The sequence below is a fragment of the Phaethon aethereus genome (genome assembly GCF_964289735.1).
Source record: "Phaethon aethereus genome assembly, chromosome: 5".
Lineage (NCBI taxonomy): Eukaryota > Metazoa > Chordata > Aves > Phaethontiformes > Phaethontidae > Phaethon > Phaethon aethereus.
In genome coordinates this window covers 66,515,640-66,535,668 of record NC_138579.1, presented here as the reverse complement: position 1 = coordinate 66,535,668, position 20,029 = coordinate 66,515,640, and the positions used below count along the sequence as shown (strand labels likewise).

Below are 20,029 nucleotides of genomic sequence, written 5' to 3'. Positions count from 1 at the left end.
TTCTAGGTCAAACTTACTGTTAGTAGTTTTTAGGGAATAATGAATAAGCAAGAACTACAGAATTTGGTCCATTTACCAGTAGTGAGCCTGGAACTTACAATAATGAGCCAAAATTCCTGAAACAATGGGAATAGTGAATATACAGCCATAAGTGATGAATGCAATGCAGAAGGAGAGAACAGAAGTCACTTTCAGGCATAGACACCAATTTTTAGATATCATAGTTATGTCTAAGTTGTTTATTTAAACATGTATTCTCATTTGGACTTGTATATGTAAATTGGCCCCAAATGCTTCAAGTATACAGTAAAGCTTTGTTCGCAACTTTGGAGGCTGATTTAAGGCTGGTTTGGAAATTTGGCTGTATAGATTAACATTCCAACATGTTTTTCAAATCACGGACACTTTTAAATTCTACACCAGCTTAGAATTCCCAGGGCTCTAGCAGTTTCCTTGTGGTTTCTAATTGGAAAACTCAGAGAAAATCAGATTCTTGATCATAAAGGCAAAGATGCCATTTTTCTTTAAAATGAACATACAGGGCTTTGGAGAATCAGACTTACCTGCAGTGAACTACGTGTGAAATTCTTTCTGAATGTTTTCAGAGTCTGCGTGAAAATTCTATCTTTGTTAAACATCTGGAAATCCAAAAAGCGAACAGATAAAGCATCTGAAAAAATTCTGTCTTCCTTTAGACTGCATAGGTCTTTATCACAGTCTTCCTTGACACTTGGCTCGTGTTAAGTAAAGCACCATTTGGAACTAATCTTACAGAAAGAGCTGGGAACCCCCCACCCTGCCTTGCACTTGAAAAGGTCACCAAGCATGCGACTGATCATTGAGAGGAAAACGGGGGGGAAAAGGGAGCAGGGGCATGACTGCCATTCGGCAGTATCCCCAGCGTGATAATTATTAGGTTTTTGAATGCCACCTTACATTTGCTATTGAGGCTGCCAGTTATCCACTATAATTCCATAGATCAAAGAAATATGTTGGTTATTTGAACTGTATTATGCCACACTTACAGTGAAATTATGGAAACATCTTTCAATATGAAACTTTAGAACCTATAATGTGTCTTGATGGACTTCAGCTATTCTGACTGAAATTTTTCTAAGCATTGTCCTTAGCTTGGGTTCTCCTGGAACGATTAAGGGGAAAAAGTGATTTTGAAATTTCTGAGACTAAAATGAGTTGGTTTTGCCAAAAATTAATATTTTTCATATTTAATTTTATTTTGTGAGACAATCATATCCCCTTCAAGAATGTGATGTTTGATAAAGCATGATTGTGGGTTAATAAGATGCTTTTTGGAATGTGTCCTGTGAAGATCCCCTCAGATTTGACCAGTTTAGATCTCATGGAAAAATTGCTGCTTATGCATATAGTTGCCATGTTCGTTCACGCGTCCTGCTGTGAAACAGTGAAATAGCTACAAGCAACTTACTCAAATGCAATCCTCCTGTTTTTCTCATTAAATTACAATATAAATGAGGGAAATTCAGAAACTGGGGTTCTTTAATGTCTTCAACTAACTCTATGTTAATTCAGCTCTGGCTTCTGTGGTTGTGATGAGGAAAAGCTCACGATCACGCATCAAAGATAAGGTGTGTAACTGCCCTCTGGAAGAGCAACTGTGAGAATTGCCCCATTCTGTTGTAATCAAGTATTATCTAAGGAACCTATTAAGAAATGCCAATTTTAATAAAACCTCATCTAAACATAAATTATGAAAAAGAGGCCTAAGGCCAAAGTACAGAGCATTTATTGAATGGGCATCAACTACGGAATCCCAGGCTTTGCCCCGTGCGTTTGTTTTCAGGAACACTGCAAGGAGGTATTTGCCGTGACTTACCTTAGTGTCTCTGTTTTAAAAAAGTTTATTGAAGTTTTATAAATTTTGATTGTAGTCTCTCTCTTTAATGTGGTTATCTCATTAGGAAAAAAAACAAGCCACCTTTGATTTTTGTGTTTGACCTGCTAGTGTTTTCAGATTGTAGGTTAGTAGAAGTAGTGACTTTTAATCTGTGGTGCGTACGTGCCTGGAGCATGTAAATTACTTCTACAAGATCTCTGGAAGTCTGTTAAAAGTGAGCTTGTCGGTAGGCATAGATATGTTATACAGTTAGGTGTTTGGAAATTTTGAAAGTCAATTTATAGACCTCCCCAAGATTTTGATCTATAGTGACTTAATACCATCCTCAGTTCCACAGATTTGAGTGGGCAGGAGCAGGGTCTGACGTCTGTTTAAATGGGCTCTTTGTGGTCGACTTCCATGAGTTGTGCCTCACCTGCTCTCCAGCGGAAGGTTCCTGGTTGTTGGGCTTTGTATGTTATCCAGCTGCCCGATAGCCAGCCTCTCATAGGTGGCCTTCTGATTCATTCACAACATGTCCCACACATTTCCTCCTTTAGTTTATCTTTCCAGACATTTCCAGGTAATTCAGTTGCCAAATGTCAGTTGAATCTTAAGAGAAATTCATCACCTGTCATATTTTACTGAGGCTTTTGCTTTCAGTTAGATAGATGTCACTTAGTCTGGCAAACAGCGTGATTTTTGCCTCCATATGTTAAAATGGACATGTCCCTTGGCTACATTTATATTAGTTATTAGTCAAATAATCAAATGTGCTTAAGCTCATGAATGAAGCTCCTACCTTGCCAATTTTTGACATTATTTACATCTGGGTGTCCCAGTTGTCTGGTGTGTTGTATGTGAATTGAATCATCTCTTGTAGTCTTTGGCTTTCTAACACACTGCAAAAGTAGGAGATGCAGTGTTTCTGTTAAACTAGTTTTTCATAAATATTTATTAACCATCTTTTGTTTTTTTTTTTTTTTTAAATGATAACCAATGTTTTCATCTTCTGCTGTGTGACCAGTAAGCTGTGTCTTGGACACAGCACCTGGAAGAACAAAGCCATGAACAAAATCTTAATTTAACAACATCGTTTTAAAAGTTAACCTTATTCTCCATCTATGCTTACTCTTAAGAAGTTAATGCTATGTGGAAGAAGTGGGAGAACGTATTCTACTTTGACCCTAATAGTATGGCTAAACCATTCCTTTAGCTCTGTGTTTATTTTAACATTGTAGTCTGTATGTTGATATAAAGCCTTGATGATGTTAATTATTTTTATTGGCACATCATAAATCTGTTAGGTATTCCAAAGTGATCACAAGTGCTTTCTTAGATTCTAGGGAGTTGATAATGAGTGATTTTTGGCTTTTGATGATCTCTGCAATGATTACATAGGATAAAAATCTGGTCAGCACATGATTACTTCAACTTGAAATCCAACCTGCTGTTCCATTAAAATGACATCTCTCTACAGTGCTTAATATGATGATGCAAAGACTGTGTTTCACTGAAGGAGAATGTTTTGCCAATTGTTAAGTGACTTGCTCGGGATGCTTTCTTTGTTGTAAGCGCAATGTCATTTTTCATTAATCTGGAAGCTGTTCCTGGTTCCATGTCTGTTGAAAAGTTTGGCGATTTTTATTGATGTCTCGTAAGCCTTCAAAATTTCCATGCTGAGTTTTTGGTTTTTAAATTTTCCTGGATTTTAACTTCCATTGCAGCTTTGGGAGGGCTAGGGGAGGGGTTTGTATTTTTTTTTCTTAGGTTTTAGTTTTTTTGCAGTGGGAAATGCTTCATTTTAAATTCTATGTATGTATTTCTACATTCAGAGTTCTTTGTACCCATTTTATATATGCATTTAGCACATTCTTTTGATTGTTGGTCCAGTTGTTATATTTGGAATGTGCTTTCTCCCATAGTAAATGGGGTAGGGAAAAACAAAACTGGGCCCACCTTGGAAAGGAGTACTTATTTTACCTTGTAGGTATTAGAGTTGCATGTATTTAATGTCTAGTTCATACTTGTCTATACTTTATGGCTATTCGCTAAACCTGAATTTTAGCACTGCAAAGCATTCTAAGGTAAATTTGATTTTTCCTTTGCTGAAACGAGTGTCTGGGACACCACTTCTGCGATTTATAAATGGGATCTGAAACGTTTTAGGTTTGAGTTTCTGAGGAATTAAGACTAGCAGCTGAATAAATGATGGTTGGCTAAAGGGTATTGTCACTCTGTGGTGAGGGGAATTGTAACAGCTCAATAAGAGTAAGTTCTTGTAGCAATGATCTTCAGTTCATTTATGTTTAACTAATAAAAGACAAGGAGAAAAATTGTATTTACAGAGAAGATTGTGGGAGAACTTCTCTTTTGTATTCTCTATCCTAAAGCGCAAATTCAGATTTTGAGGGGAAGGAGGGCTTTTCTAAGAATACCTGAGCCAAATGAGGGAAGAATTTAAGAAGGAAAAGAATAACTCTGTGGCCAGTAGCAAAGTTAAAAGCAAAATTGTAAAAACTTCTGAAACAGATGCATGTTCTATCTAGCTGATATACACAAATTTCAATAAATATAATAATATAACATAAATTTCAACTTATGCTTACGTAACACTGAGTGGTTGCATGAGACAACACTGCAGTCAGATACTGCAGTCTCCATAGTGTAATCTTCCCCCCCCCGGCCCCCCCTCCTTTTTTTGGTTAATGTAGGTCATCAGGTGATAAAAGCAATTTTTTGTGACGAGTGCCTAGCTAACTGTAACCCTCTTCCATAACAAACAAAATTGCTAACCTTTTTCCTTTTATTCAAGAGTGAGCGACAGTTCAAAAAGTTGTGAAATGATCTATTCCAAGAGGAGGGTATGATTAGGAAGCTTCTGTCTCAAGTCTACTATAAAAAAAAAAAAAAAGGTGTTTTTAACATGTATTTGTTGACCCTCAGTTTGAAAAAAACAGTACACAATAATACATTTTTCCATGTGATTTCAGAGCATCAGTGTAAGACAGCCCCTTTTGGGATTAGAAGTGAACCTGACAGCATTTTTCCAGAACTGCGTCATATGTTTCACTCACACTTTCACATCCTGCATTAAACCGCATGCATGCACATCAACAAGACAAGATTGTAAAAGGAGTGTAACTGGGGAACTGTTTTCATGATATTTGATAGGAGTAATTGCGGCCACTGCTGTTTCAAAGCAACTGCGGTTATACTATACTATGTCAACAAAAGTCACTTTTACCATATGGAAACCTAATTACTTCAGAATGATCTGTTAGAAAGCACTTTTGAGATAGTCAGGCCATTTGTACAAATCAGTAAAAAATATTTGTGCATGAAACCTTTCTTAAATTAGAGCTTTCATGTGTTACAGGTTGAACATTACAGTGATGGTTTTGGAAATATTAAAAAAGTAGACTTCTATTTAAAAGGCGGTGGGGAAATTTATTGGGTGATGAGAAAATATGAGTGTATCCCTATGATTTCTGTGATAAACCCGATCGTGCTGGTGTTGAATGGAAAGGAGGGTTTTTTGCCGTTCTCTTCAGCAAGACCCTAATATTGTGGGAAACGGGATGAAATACAGAATGCTACATTTTGGTGAGATCATGTGGTGCCAGGGATACAGATCTCTGTAGTATTTGTTCTGTAAAATGACTTAAAACTTTTTCATGTCTTCCATTAACGTCGTTTTTTTCCCTTCTGTAATCCAGGACATGCCTTGTTTTTGCATTTGGATGTTTGTCACTTCTGAGTTGTTTAGGGTACCTCTTAATCAGACAATTTTTTCTGTCGCTATGAAACTAGAGACTGTCACAAGTTTGATTAGTTAAGTGTGATAGTTACCTAGACTCCTCTTATTTGCTGTCAGTAGCTGTTACTACAAAAACGTACTTCTAAAAGGCACCGTAATCCTTACAGTTGTAAAAGCAATGTCGCGAGCTCCACGAACGTTTAAGTGTCACAGCGAAGCTAGGTTGACTGATGTGTTTAAAGGTCTGTCTTAGTCGTCAAGGTATAGAAGCCTTTACGTACGTAAGTTTTAGGTGGTTTATTTGCCGACTCGAACTGCATAGGTCTCTGACACATAAACCGTCTGGTCTGAATCGCTTTCCTTGAAAGCGTTTCTGTATTCAGGCCTTACGATCTACCTAAATCAGAAGACCTAAAATATTTAGTGCCAGGTTTAGTCGCCTGTTGTTAGCACTGGGGAGCAGCAGCGACCCCGGGGAGGACCAGCGCTGTGCGTGCTCCCGCCGGGCGCCGCGATGCCTTCCCAACAGCCCCTCGTAAGAAGGGCGGTGTGCGTTGTCCTGGCCGTCTCCTCGCTTCTAGCGGCTTTCGTACTGCCGCGGGCACCTGCGCCAAGGAGCAGCTCCTGCTCGCCCGGGCCGGTGCTACAGGCTTGCCCAGGGCCGGGTAGAGCAGGTCGGTTGTGCCCACGCTGGGCCCAGGGCCCCTCTGATTGCCAGCGAGCGGCCGCCAGCCGTATAGCACAGTATTTCTCTGCTAGTTCAAATTTCCTGAAGTAATAGGAGGGTTTTGTCACCGATTTCCAGAACAGCGTTTGATGCCCTTAAAATGACATGGAAGAACGTAGGCTGGTTATTGGGGAGCGTGGTAGGACAAAGCAGCGTAAGGGCACAGAACTGGCTGGGCTGGAGTTGGAGAAGTGGGTGGACAGAAACAAACCTGGTATGATTTCGTCTGTAATTTCAGCTGTTTTGTGGTGTGGTGTGGGTTTTTTTTAAATTTATTCTGGGTTTAGTGGATAGCTGCCTTCCTTACTTTCTTCCTCCTTCCCCTGCCTTGCTCCAGGATGGTCCAGGAGGTGATGCAGTATCTGTGACGCAAGGTTTACTTGGATTTTTCTTTAAAATATCATGTAAAACTGGTCAGTGTTTTCTGCTAGTACAAAATAGAAAAGTATTAATATCTCCTTGTAAATACTTTGAAACATAAGCATAATTTTTACGAAACAAGGAAATGTAAAAAAGTGCATTTGGAATAAGAATTGTGGGGGAATGAGAGCTAGACAGTGATCTGAGGAACAGGTCTAAACGTTTATAAGGCATGTGTTTATGTCTAAGACAATTTATAAACTCCCATTGACATATTGATAAAACAAGTAGAATAGTGTTTATCCCTGTAGCCGTTTTACTTGCAGTTTATTTGATTTATCAGGTATATAGAGGTGTGTATGCATATATATTTTTGCAACTACATTGCTGCTATCATATCTTTAATATAAAATCATATATCAACTCTTTCTAAGCTGTCTTTAAATAGTATTAGTGGCATTAGTATGCTGCCAGCCGCTGTTGTAAGGGGAAGCCTACTCCAGTGTCTTTTTTTTTTTCTCCCCTCCTCACATTTCCACCATTAATTCCTCCACGATTTGGAGATTTCTAAAGTTATACAATAACAATGTTTCCTTTTCTCTTCATTTTGCCATGGACAATGGCTGTTTTTCATTAGAGGAACAGAAATCTTAAATGACAACTAAATGCTAAAGGATGTTTTTTGTGTGTGTTTCGGTAAATGTACCAGTACAAGCAAAAACGTTGCTGTGGTAATTACTCTGGTTCGGATATTGAGACGCTGTATCAGTAGCATCTCCCCTGATATCAAAATCCTGTAAATGGAACCGCTCTGGTACAATGAGAGCCTGGCTGTGTGTTACGCCTTGATGTTGTAGCTACTAGACTAAATTGCTGTGTTGTGGGTAGGGACCTTTTGTGCGTTGTTAAATGGGAGACAGTGCATTTCTGAAGCGTTCACGGTCTTTAGTCCTCAAGACCTGTTGCTTTACTCTTATGATTCCCACCTAACAGAGATCTGAAACTAATTAATTTTGCAAAAGTTCAGTCCTAGCTTGAAGTCTGTCTTTATAAATGTTTTCTTTTCTTTTTTTTTAAATTTGGTGAACTGGACCAAATGCTAAATCCCCAAATTGTAGTTGCTAATATTGCTAAAAAGTTGATAATAGCAATTCAGGTCTCAACTTCACATTGCCTAGTCAGTCATGATGCTTTTGAAAAGACTTTGTGGTTGACAGCTTTGTGCCATTAAATTCACTTCTCATTCTTCTTTGGTTGGAATTCTTTAATGGACAAGGAAGTATGTTGGTGGCTCTGTGGTCATCCATCTATGCAAAACTTGGTTATTGATTTCAACGTACTTAAGTACTGTGCTTGCAGGTATTGTTTATCTAAGTAGAGAACTTCTATTTTTCAGACCTTACCGGTACGGAAGATTCCATGCAAAGCCAATGCTCCTTCAGGGTCTTTTTTTGCACGGGACAACACAGCAAATTTCTTATCCTGGTGCAGAGATGTAGGCGTGGATGATACCTGCCTATTTGAGTCGGAAGGTTTGGGTACGTATTTGTTTATATAGCAGTTGATAATTTTAAGTAACTTTTTGTGTTTTGCCTTGAAAGACAGAACGGCTGTCTTCATAGATCCTGACTCCAAATCTGACCCTTGTCTGGCGGTGTTAATTCTGTCCCTTATCCGAGCAAATAAAGTACACATCACTGAAATGAATTTTAAGTTAACTTTAAGAGGGGCTTAAATGAGAGAGAAATCTTTCTATGATCTCTTGCCCACAGATGATTTTTTCCACCCTACACACACTTTTTTGGTCGTGGAATGCTGTTCCTTAGCTTGATGTATACAATGGTGCTTTTCTGTGTCAGGAGAGTAGGATACACGCGCGTGCTCAGTTTTGGCTGCAGATTTTTATTTGTGCAGATTCAATGGGTTGCTCGGGAGGCAAGAAAATGTGAAATTTTTGTCTGTGTCCTATACTGACTTTTTTCCCAGCGGATTTACTAGTGCTTCAGGGTGTTCCGTCAAAAGAATTGGACTGCATAGGAAATCACTGTTCTAATAGCACATGTTCTTCATTATTTTAACTCTTCTCCTTTCAAAGGAAAAATTCCGAATCTTACCTCGAGAGCTTGTCTCAGCCAAATATCATGAAATGAAGAGAATCAAATGTTTGTTTGTTATCTGAACTCAGATAAAAGTGTAAAGCAGTTGTGATGATAGACAGCTCAGTTTCTGTGGAAGGCAAATGAACACACTGTACTGAATGAAGAGGCTTCTTTGTTCTGTTGCTCAAAAGGTCTTTGACTGTCCGGTTGATGTTCTTACCTGCGTTGCAACTGATCTATTCCCTTCCTTTGTATTACAGTCTTGCTCTTCTAGGTCAGCTGTTTCTGAAGCAATTTTTTCATGTATGTTCTTTTATCCTGTGAGGTTTTTTAATTAAATTAAATTCTTCTATATCCCCAGAAGAAAATGTTTGGCAGAGAAGAAATCACTATCACAAAGGTGACAAATAATAAGGAGGATACATGTATTGTCTCTGTTTTGTTAATTAAATCCTCAACACTAAATTTTTATTGAACATGGTAAATCATGTGGACTAATAATTGTATTTCCAAAGATTTGAAATTATGGAGGAGTTGGACATTGCCTAGGACAAAGAAACTTGCAAACACGAGAAAGAGAGAGACACAGACCTCCAGTGTCTGAGAAAAGCAGAACAACCTGTGGGTAAACAAACATTTAATTTAGACTTTGTACTGCTGTGGTAAACTCATCAGTTTACCGTTGTTCCAATAATAGGTTAACCATGTAATTGAGAGCATGTTTATAAGGAATTTTCTTGTGCATTGTTAAAAAAAGAGATCTTGTTTAGAGCTGGAATTGGGTATAGCCGAAGTACCGACATGCCCTGGGTAAGTTAATTTTTACGCATACGCAGTACTTTGCCTGCCACAGTATAACACTGCGTGCAAACGCACCTGCAATGCTGATGTTCAGGATGCCTTCCTCTCTTGGAAGTGAGGTGAAATATGCCCAGATACACAGTGCACAAGCCAGGTATGGCTGTATTAGGTTTGATTAATGACTGATTTTTCTTCACTGATTGAAAACTAGGTGCTGTTGTTCTTCCTTCTCTGAGTGGTACTGTTTATAGAATGCACATGCTGAAAAGGACTTGATAATACTTTGCCTTATTTTTCTGGACTTGAGAGGGGGATAGCAACCATGCCATTGCTAAAAAGGATAAAAATCAAAGCTACTGTTCTCCCTCAGTTTGAACTAGAACTCTCAAAGTTTTTATTTCATTTGAGGTTTTTCTAATGCATTAGAAATAACGATGAATCATAACAGCTGCCAGTCTAAAGCTTTTATGTTCCTCTCTCTCCCATAAATCACTTCTCCACTGCATAGGAAATAAAAATTCAGCAAAGGTAAGTATTATCAAAAGTTCCAGTCAAAGTGGTGAGAAGCGTGTGTGCACGTCATCTAAGTGTTTGCACTGCCTCATGGAAGTCTGCTGTATTTTTGATAACGAATAATTGTTACGAAATTATGGTTATGGAGGTAACTGGGGTTTATGTTTTCTTGTAGTTTTTTTCCCCAGGGCTAATAAACTGTATTGATAATGTAAATTGCTAGTGATAAAGCAACTGTTTTCCCTCTATACTGAGGAATCTTACTGTGTTAATGTTTTTAATAGATTTGATTTTTATCCTCCTTTTTTACTGTATTCTGCCTACTTTATTGTATGTAAATACTGCATTGTTTAATAAGACACACATAGTGATATTTTCTTCATGCCACTGTAGCACATAAAACACTCCTGAGGCTTTTTTCTAGTAAATTTCTATTGTAACATTATAAGAGTAATTTTTAAGATACATTGCACTGAAATATTTGAATGATGGATTTATGACACTACTTAATTTAAAAAGGGAAAAAGACCAAAGCCTACTCAGAGATCAGCAAAATTAGATATATACTAGCTAGGAAATTACTAATTGCTATTATTTCTAATTACTTAAAGATATGTTCTGATCCTGATGAGTTCTGAAGTCTTTGAAGTCATGCAAGTATTTTAGCCCTCAGATTGAAGTCATGTGAAGGTGTTTGTCACTGGAACGGAACTGTGTCAAACAGACACTATCGCAGATAGGTGCTGTCCATGCCCGAGGAGCTTGCAGACGAGTGATGTTAATGGGAACCTTGAGTGTTCCTAGAAGCTTGGTTCTGCAAAGTGTTAACATTCTAGTGCTGTTCCAGACAAGCCGGTGAGTAGACCTAGTCATGTCACTTTGTGTCCTAGTTCATCACTTGTTGACTAATTCAATTACTTGAAGTTAAACAAGTGTTCAGTTGCTTTGTTGGACTTGGGCTATCCAGCTGAGGTAAATAAGGAAACGTGATCAAAGTCTGTCTTCAAAATAAGTAGGAGGAAAAAAAGGGGTATTTGTTATGCTGGTAGATCTGATTATGCCTTCCAATCCATGGAGTTGCTTTAAAGATCCTGGAAAGAGATCAGTACAGAGCTCAAAAGTTTGAAAACAATGCACTTGTACTACGAACTTGTACTTAGTAGTCTATAATACGATGTAGTTTGTCTTGCTGAATGTTATGATGCTTTATCATAGTTGAAAATTCAAACAAATTGGAAATAAAGTTTTCTGTAAACATTTATAATACAGCCAGAGCTGACTGGCAGCAATCTATACTTATTTTGCCTTTAACTTACGTTAATGCAGAGAGATGGCAGGAAAGTCTCGGTGTTAATGCCTCTGCGAAGAGAGAGTGGATGCTGTGCCTGTTGTGTGAGCTGCAGGAAAAACATGACCATCTGTAATGTATCCAGCAATGCACTATGTAGGGGTAATCTTGAATGCTGCAAGATAGAAGGAGGCTCTGCATGCTCCCTGCACTTGTTAAGAAATTTAGCATGCTTTTCTTAATTGTTATTTTTATAGTTAATGTATTTAAAGAAGGAATTAGCTTTGATAGCAAAAACTATGATCTGAAGTCCAAACTTTGATCTGGGCAAATCTTGAGACATACTGTATCTGAATGGGGTTCCTTGACGTGTCAGAGGTCGAAATTTGTCCCATATCTAGGACTTGGAACATAATGCACTAACTCTTTTCAGTCTAAGTAAAGTAATACTGTCTGTGACTCCTCTGTTCCCATGATGTGTATGTTTTCTACGTTCCCCTTTGTAGGTTTTAGGGCAGCAAAACCACACATCTATGGTAATTCAATTCATGGAGGCTTTCTTGATGGAGATATTTGTCATTATGGTGTTCGAGCCTGAAGAGTGTAATACTCGAAGAAAACTCTTCCTGGCCAAATACATAAAGTCTTACTATTCTCGCTGATTGCTGTAATTAAGTGAACTTAAAGCATAAGTTACGAAGCTTTGTTGGTAATGTAGTGTTGTTGAATGATTATAGGGTTTGGAACCAGTGAATATTCTGCATCTCTTCTATGATAAAGACTCTACCAGGCAAGAAAAGGGTTTGCTACAAAGTGTGCCAGCATGCTAATGTGTGTTGTTTGTTTTGGGAGTTGTTGGATGATATTGTTGTATTAATGTTTTGTGCTTGTATATTCTGTAACTGTGCGTGTGTACATACAATATATGACATAAACTTCTTTTGATGCAACTTATTGATTATAGAGTGTAATGGACAGGTTTCATATACACAGGCATCCATCTAGTGTTCTAGTGGAAATAACAGACTTAAACACGGACACCTCTGATCTCTATTCTAATGTGGGCTTTTAAAAAGTTTCTTAAAAACACTCATATGTTGATTGCTTAAAAATATTTTATGCATAGGGCAAATGATATTTTTAAACAAATACTTTTGTTGATCTAATTTAATGTTACAAGATGGAAGTACACTTTTGAATCAGTCTTTCACAGTGATGCGTTTACGGCTTGTAATAGCATGTTAAATTTTCCATGTAGTTGCATCAGAATAAGGCTTTGTCCCATCTTTCACCACATTTTACTAACCAACTCTTACTACTGTTGAATATATCTTGTTTTGAGGACTATAGAAGCATCTGGAAACTGTCGTGTTATCATTGGATTAGCATCTTTAATAATTTACTGGAATCCATTAATTTGTGTTTAGATGATACCTATATTAATTCTAGATTAATTCATAGATCTACTGTGTTTGAAACATTAATTGTTTGGAGACTTCCGTAAGTGACAGTGCTGAAATGGGGAGTGGGGGGGACACAACTCCTTGATTGAAGTATGTCCTCTTTGATGCAGGAGCAAGGATATGTTTGGGATAAGCTAAACGGAGTAAGTGTTGTCAAAGCAATGCTTAAAAAAAAAAAAAAAGACTACTGTAGGATTGGAAGAAGAAGTATTAAAGGAGAAAGTGAAAGATAAGAGGAAGAAGAATCGAAGGAGCAACCTTTTGAAAAACCTTCCCTTAAACATGTTTGCGTTCTGATGGCAGTTGGAAGGCTATGATAAAAAGTCCTAAACCCTTTTGAAAAATCTCTTCTAAGTGAGACAACAAATGCTTTAGAAGCAGAAAAATCATACTTACTTTTTTGATTCAGCTATGCCTGAGATCTAAAAAAAAAAAAAAAAAAAAAAAGAAAGAAGGAAAAAGTTTGTTTGGAAGAAAAAGCGACTCCACTAATAATGGTTTATAAAAATGTTAGGAGGCAAGGTTTGAAAGTTGGCAGGGAGGTACAAGAAGTTTGTTCCTGTATTGTGATTGGGAATTCTGCTAATTTAAAAAAACAAAAAAGACAACACCCCCCCCCTCCCATTTCCTATGGCGAACACTCTCCAACTGGCAGGCGCGTGCTCTCAATGTGCAGGGCACGTTCTGTCTCCCCACAGCCCCAGGGCTGATCAGCGCTGAAAGCAGCGGCTGTTCCTCCTCCCTTCTCTCTACTTCTCCTGGTAGCATCCAGGTGCTTGGGAAGGGAGCAGTGAAGGATGCAGAAATGTGTTGAACATTAGGTAGGAAAGGAATGAAGTGCAAGGAAGGAGAACAAGGGGTGCGTGATCAGGGGAGGAGGACCTGTATGTAAAAGGAGCAAGGGGCAGCAACAAGACAGTAGTGTGGAGAAAGAAGTTCTAGCCAGAGAGGAGCAGGAATAAAGCTTGCTAGGAGCTGAAAGAGTTAAAAAAGAGTGGCTGGAAGTAGCTTGAAAAGATGCAGGCAGTGAGGACAGCAGATAAGTAGGATTTGAAATGAATGAGATGGAAAGCAAAAGGGCTTGTCAGGCCACCTAAAATAAGCTGGACTTGTGTGCACCATTTCTAAGACTTCACATTGCTTTCTTCTCATCAGGTATCATCAGCGAGATTCTCTGGCAAGGTGGATATTTCCATTAATCTTTTGCAGTAGACCTGTATAGTGTATGTGTCTTCTACATTTACAAATTGCTACTTGCTTGTAGTCCCCTACTCAGATGATTTACCTTGCTAAGGATTGCTAGGGGAGGGCTGGCTAATGATTCTCGAGGGGTATTGTCTTCTTCCATATATGAAAGTGTGAAAAATTACAGGAAATTGCAAACAAAAATGGTATTCGTGCGCAAGGTGAAGTACTTGGGCTATAATTAAGGCTGGCTGTACTGTATTAATTAAAGTATTTGTTATGATATACCTATCAATATTGCATGTGGTCATGGGCTATTTTTTCTCTGAAAGAGCTGTGTTCTCTTTAGGATGGACCTTGCTCTGCCAACATGTTGGTCTGATATGGTTCGGTTCATGAGGTGAAAGTAACCCTTATTGGTATGTTATTTTCTCCTCACATGCCTTATTTGTTGCAAAAATCTGAAGATGTTTGGAAAATGATGCAAGATGCTGAAGTACTTTGATGTTGCCACTGAACGGCATCAGAAGCAGCGACTATGGCTCTATGGCATAGCTCCCGTGTGCAGCGGGAGGATCCATATCAGACTTTGTAATGGCTCGCTAGTTGTGTTGGCTTTGCTTTCATACAAAATGTACCATTAGGAAACTCAACGGTACCCTGGAGGTCAGAGAGTAAGTACTTTAAAATAGCACCTAGATAAGTGTGCTTTTTTTGTATCTTTTGCCTATACCTTAAATCCACCTATAAGGTGGGGATAATAATACTGCTTACCTCACTGAAGTGTTAGAGAACCCTTAATTTTTGCTTTTTCTTTGAATTTTTCACAGCATACAGTAGCACTGTTACGGAAATGAATAGCACTGTGGTGAGCGTAGATTTCAAATGATGTACGCTGAATTGTGTCTGTGGCCATAGGTAGAATGAAGACGGCTTCTAAGAATAATTTTTCGGCTTCCAGTACTTACTGTGTCTAATTGCATAAAAATTGCTACAATTACAGAAAATGTGTTGCTTAGCAAATGTCTGTTTGCCATGTAATATATCTGGGATTAAGTGACTGGTCGGGTCAAAAAGTTGAGGTGGTGCCTATTGCCGAAATGCACCGATTAATGTAGGTTATAGTAAATAATTCAGAAAGTGGTAGATGTAGCTCCCCCAGGATACAACAGAATACCATGGGTACAGGCGTTATATTTCAGCCTGAGCTTGTAACCAGTCGCTCCAGAATGAATTGCCTCTAGTCCTCAAATGGTATTCGTTATTATCATATAGTTATTAAGTTATATAGTTATTGCCATATACCATTTATAAACATGTACAATTACATGTTGATAAAACTGTGTACATATATGTGGTGTAGTTACCCATGAACTGCAGTACAGTCAGAATTTAAATGCAAATTTAAATTACAGTACAGCGAGATATTAAATGTCAATTATGAGGACTTCTACAGATTTTTTTTTTAGTGGCATACTTATTTTAAACAATGAAAGAAGGGATTTTGATGCTGTGTAGTGCCTCTGCAATAGTTTTTGCCATCTCTTGATGTCTTGAAGTGTTTTGAGAATATCGATTAACTCAACTCCTAAACATTAAACTAAAAAAAGGAAGTGTAAGAGATGTTTCTCTTTCTGTTCTCTAAAAGTAGGTTTTTTTCAAAAGGCTTAGGAGGCAGGCTTTTGAAAGTGACTGTAAATATCAAGTTATTTTAGGTATTGTGGAATAGCACCAGACTAAAAGTATCTCAAAGTAAGTACTCAGAAATCAAGGCACTCAAAAGTGTTCCTTGTTCCAAAAGGCAGTGGTCTCAATTTGCTCGCTCAAGATTATACTGAACGTTTGGGACCAAGATAGGTGTGGAAATGCAGCCTGTGTCTCTGTGGCTTTTGCTGTAAGGCCTGACTAGTCTCTTGCGAGATGGTGGCCCATTAAACAGTTGTGCTTTTGGGGGAAGGAAAAAAAAAGGAAAATTTTTGTTTGAGAATCTAAATTGTTTCCAGTGGGTATTACAACGTACAAAATAACGTTTGTTTGCCTCCAAAATTCCCAAATACGTATGCTGGTATAGTCCTCAGGAATGCTAACCTGTTCTTGTTAAACGTGCTGTGTCATTGTCATTTTATCAGACGAGCAGATGTTTGTTGTTGTGGCTGGTTATTGCCTGCACAGCTCTTCATCCTCGAACAGTGATTTCACTGTGTCACGTTGTTTGTGAAATGCATGAAATGTCTCTAGATTATGTTGAGTCAGATTTGCTAAAGGTCTTGGATTTTATTTGGGTAGAAGAGCTTCCGGCGTTGACAGAAAAACATTTTACCTTTCTTAATCAAATCCTCTTCCAGCTCTGCTTGTGGGTCCTTGTGCGTATAAAGTTACTTGAGCATCTGTTTTCCTCCACCCTTCCATAAGTTATTCCGATGTGTATATGTGTCAATCGCAATTAAGAAATACTGAACTCCCTTTGTCTATTCCAAAACTGGTTTATTTCATTTATATTTTGGGGGATACCTTATTTCTTAAAATCAAGTTTTATTTTGGGGCGGTCCCAACAGGTGTAGAACCAAAGCAACACAACACATTTGTAGTCATGAATGTAACCCTTCAAAAATACTGATTACTAGTAAAGGTAAATGTTGTAGCAAATTACTGTGGTGCGGCAAGGAAGAATATTGAGAATAGCTCAATGTCCAAGTCAGCATCTTTTATAGTCTTAAGAACAGATGGCTGAAGGATAAAAATACTTTTCCTAGTGCAGTGCCGTTTTAGATTTCATGCTCTGCAATTTCACTTAGGGAAATATGTTTGGATGAGATTAGAGGGGTGGAATATACACATCTCAAAATGCTACATATACACTGGTAAAAGATATTGGCATGAGCATTCAACTCGCACAATTTATGTACACTTATGCAAGTCAGTAGAGATGGAAGTTGAAGTTGCAGAAGCTGAAGGTCTTCTCCAGGGCATTTGTTATTTAGAGACGTTTAAGTCTGTGCATTCCCATTTTGGGTCTCATACATACAGTGTAGGACGAAGTAAAGGCTTTCAGAGCTTTAAATAGGCATTGAAATATCTTTTTCAGGTATGGTATTTTTTCTTCATGCATTTGAGTTAGGTGAGTCTTCAGACAACCAAAACGTTTGTATAGCAGATGTCTTGACTTTAACTCTTTAAAAACAAATAAATTTTGTGGCTGGTATTTTTTTGATTTATACAAATATTCACCCAATTATTTTTTGCTGACACTTCAATATGAAGTATAAGGTACAAATCTTTCTGTTACTGTGGAAATTTCCAAAACCTGGATTTTATTCATGATACGAGGATTTTACTGCAATAGGTATTTCTATATGTACTTATAATTCCTTTTTTGGTTTTTTTCCCTTCTTTTTTCCTTTCTTCTTTTTGGACTGTTGTGGGGTTGATTATGCAAACAGCCACAGGCCTTTCCTCACTTACTGATTTTTGGATTTTGCTTATATATTTTGCCGGACTTCTCTACAGAACATTACCTATCTGAGTTGGGGGGTGGTTGTGTGGGGGAAGAATTATCTTGGACTATGGTGGTATTTCTTCATGAGAAGTTCATGCTGTGTTACAGCTGCTTCTGGAGCTTAAAAATCAAAGGTTTTGTGTGCAATCCAGGCATGAAAACTTGCATATATGTGTGTATATATACAGAATAAAAGTTTTTTGTTTGGTTGGTTTCTTTCTATGATGAGCTGAACTCCTAAAGTATTCTAGTTTCATATTTGCTTTGGGAGTAGTTTATAATGAGATATATCTTTTCTAATGCAATTTTGTTATTTTTGTGATTTGAACAGGCTAAGAAAAATAGTGATGCAAAGGATAGGAATTTTCTTTATAGAAAGAGAAGTATCACTTTAATTTATTTTTGCCATTCTACTAATCTTAGTGTTCTGCCAGAGCTCTTGATTATTTTTAAATAGTTATGAACTGCTTGCAAGTTACCAAATAGTCCAAATAATTACTTGGTGATTTAGATTTAGAATGGTATTTTCAAAGGATAACTAAATGGCAACTTCCTAAATCGTCTGCACTTTGAGAACCACTCCTCAATCCCCTCATTTTTTATTCCAGTAAAAAGCCGCTGCAAGCCAAAGAAAACCAAGTTTTATCTGAATCAAGAGTTACAGATGCTGATGATTAGGTTCCATTCATCACAGAGATTTTATTTATAAATGTTTTCTGTCTTCATTTTGCTTTTCCAGTTCTCCACAAGCAGCCAAGAGAAGTGTGCCTTTGTTTGTTGGAACTTGGAAGGATTGCAGCAAGGTAGGTGAAAGTATTTGAAGAATGAAGAAATATTTACATTCTTGACAGGAGTGGCTATTGAAAGACTTACTAAACCAGCACCTCTCAAGCTTTCATGCTGATTACATTCAAGGAGAACGCTTGTCTTGATGTCACTCAAGAATATCTTGTGGGCAGTTGTTAACAAGTATAATGACATCTCTGTACCGTCACCTCAATGAGGATATTTGTTGGCTATCCTCATATTAGGAGAGGAGAGAGTTGAGAATTTTTTTCTAAATAGCACTTTGAGCTCTTTCTCCTTCTAACAGTCAGATGTCTCTATAAACAGCTGAGATTTCATTAACTTCACTGATAATAAATTGATCTTCACATGACCTAAATCTGACCTAAGCAACACTTGACTCATTTATTTAAATAAACTTTGCTCTGATTTTCACCGACAGAACCCATACGAGAATTGAGTTAACAGTCTGTGTTCTGTCTTGTCAGATGATTCTAGCCAGACTGGACCTTCAGTACATTGTAGCATTATCTTTCATGTCAAGACAACAGTGGCTTTTGCTAGACAATCAAAGTGACAGTAATTAGAATGTGATTTTTTTTTTTTTCCCTTTTTGCAAATGCAGATTTAACCAGCATAGCACATCAGATTTGCTACAAACTATGTGAACAGCAGTGCTGCTGCCCAGTCTTGCATATTAATTGCAGTTGCATTCATCCAGGTGTATCAGATTGGACTGCCTTGCTATTAAAATAATTTCATTAATTTCGTAAGAGTTCCTTGTGGTTACAATCAATGTGAAGGAAACCCTGTTTATTCCTAGCTTAAGAAGTAGTATTTTCATGTTATAGTTTCATTATGGGTCATATTTTGTGAATGCAATTCACTTGGGAAGTTGCTTAACTAGAAATTTGTCTCCTGGTCAAGTTTCAGAAAAGCCCTCGCTATCAGTGGAAGCTTGCATAGGAATAGCGTTGGCCAGAAAAGGAGTTGATTTGCAGGAATTTTCTTTCTAAAACTTGGATTTAGTCCAACATGGAGGGGAAAAAAAAAAAATTAACTTTCCATGAATAAGAAAGTATCCTGATCTGTAGGTGCTGAATGAAATAGATTTTTCACGAATCTTACTTTACCTGAGCGAGCAAACATGCTTTCAAGATCCCCAGCTTGTAGACAGACCTTTCAGCATCCCAAGACCCTGTACGCAGGGTGTAGCTGTCAGGGATGTCTGCCCCAGGTTTACTTGATAGTATCCAGCTTTTCCAGGGAATGCAGGTCAGTTTTTAGGCAGTGTTGGATTCTGCTAAAGTTGATTGAGTTAAATTAATCTAATTTTGTAATAAGATTTGATTTCTCAACAGATCTACACAGGAATTATTTGTCATTTGTTTTAAGGTTCCATGTCTCCCATATTCTCTGTTTGAGGCATGAAAACAAAAACTGAACCAATAAATGAACCATGTTTTCATTTATTATGCATTTCTATCCCTTTGTCTTTAAAATATTTTATATATCTTATATATTTTATTTTTTATTTATAATACATGTATCCTACCACATATCATTAATGTATTTTATTTATTATATTTATGTTACTGTATTTTATTTTTGTTTGTAGCTTAGGGGTCAAATAACATATGTCTGTCTACTTGTTCCTGCTCCAATATCTCTTCGAAAACAAACCAACCCCATTTAT

The 20,029-nt window shown here is 37.6% G+C and overlaps 1 protein-coding gene across 1 annotated transcript in view; it reads left to right on the top strand.

Moving 5' to 3' along the window:
- GAS2 (growth arrest specific 2) overlaps positions 1 to 20,029 on the top strand; it is a gene marked incomplete at its 3' end in the record, with an annotated part of 87,318 nt that overhangs the window by 17,915 nt on the left and 49,374 nt on the right. The window contains exons 3-4 of the mRNA XM_081999881.1: positions 8,099 to 8,240; positions 18,287 to 18,350. Coding sequence (XP_081856007.1) covers positions 8,099 to 8,240; positions 18,287 to 18,350 — 206 coding nt within the window. The remainder of the gene's footprint in view (positions 1 to 8,098; positions 8,241 to 18,286; positions 18,351 to 20,029) is intronic.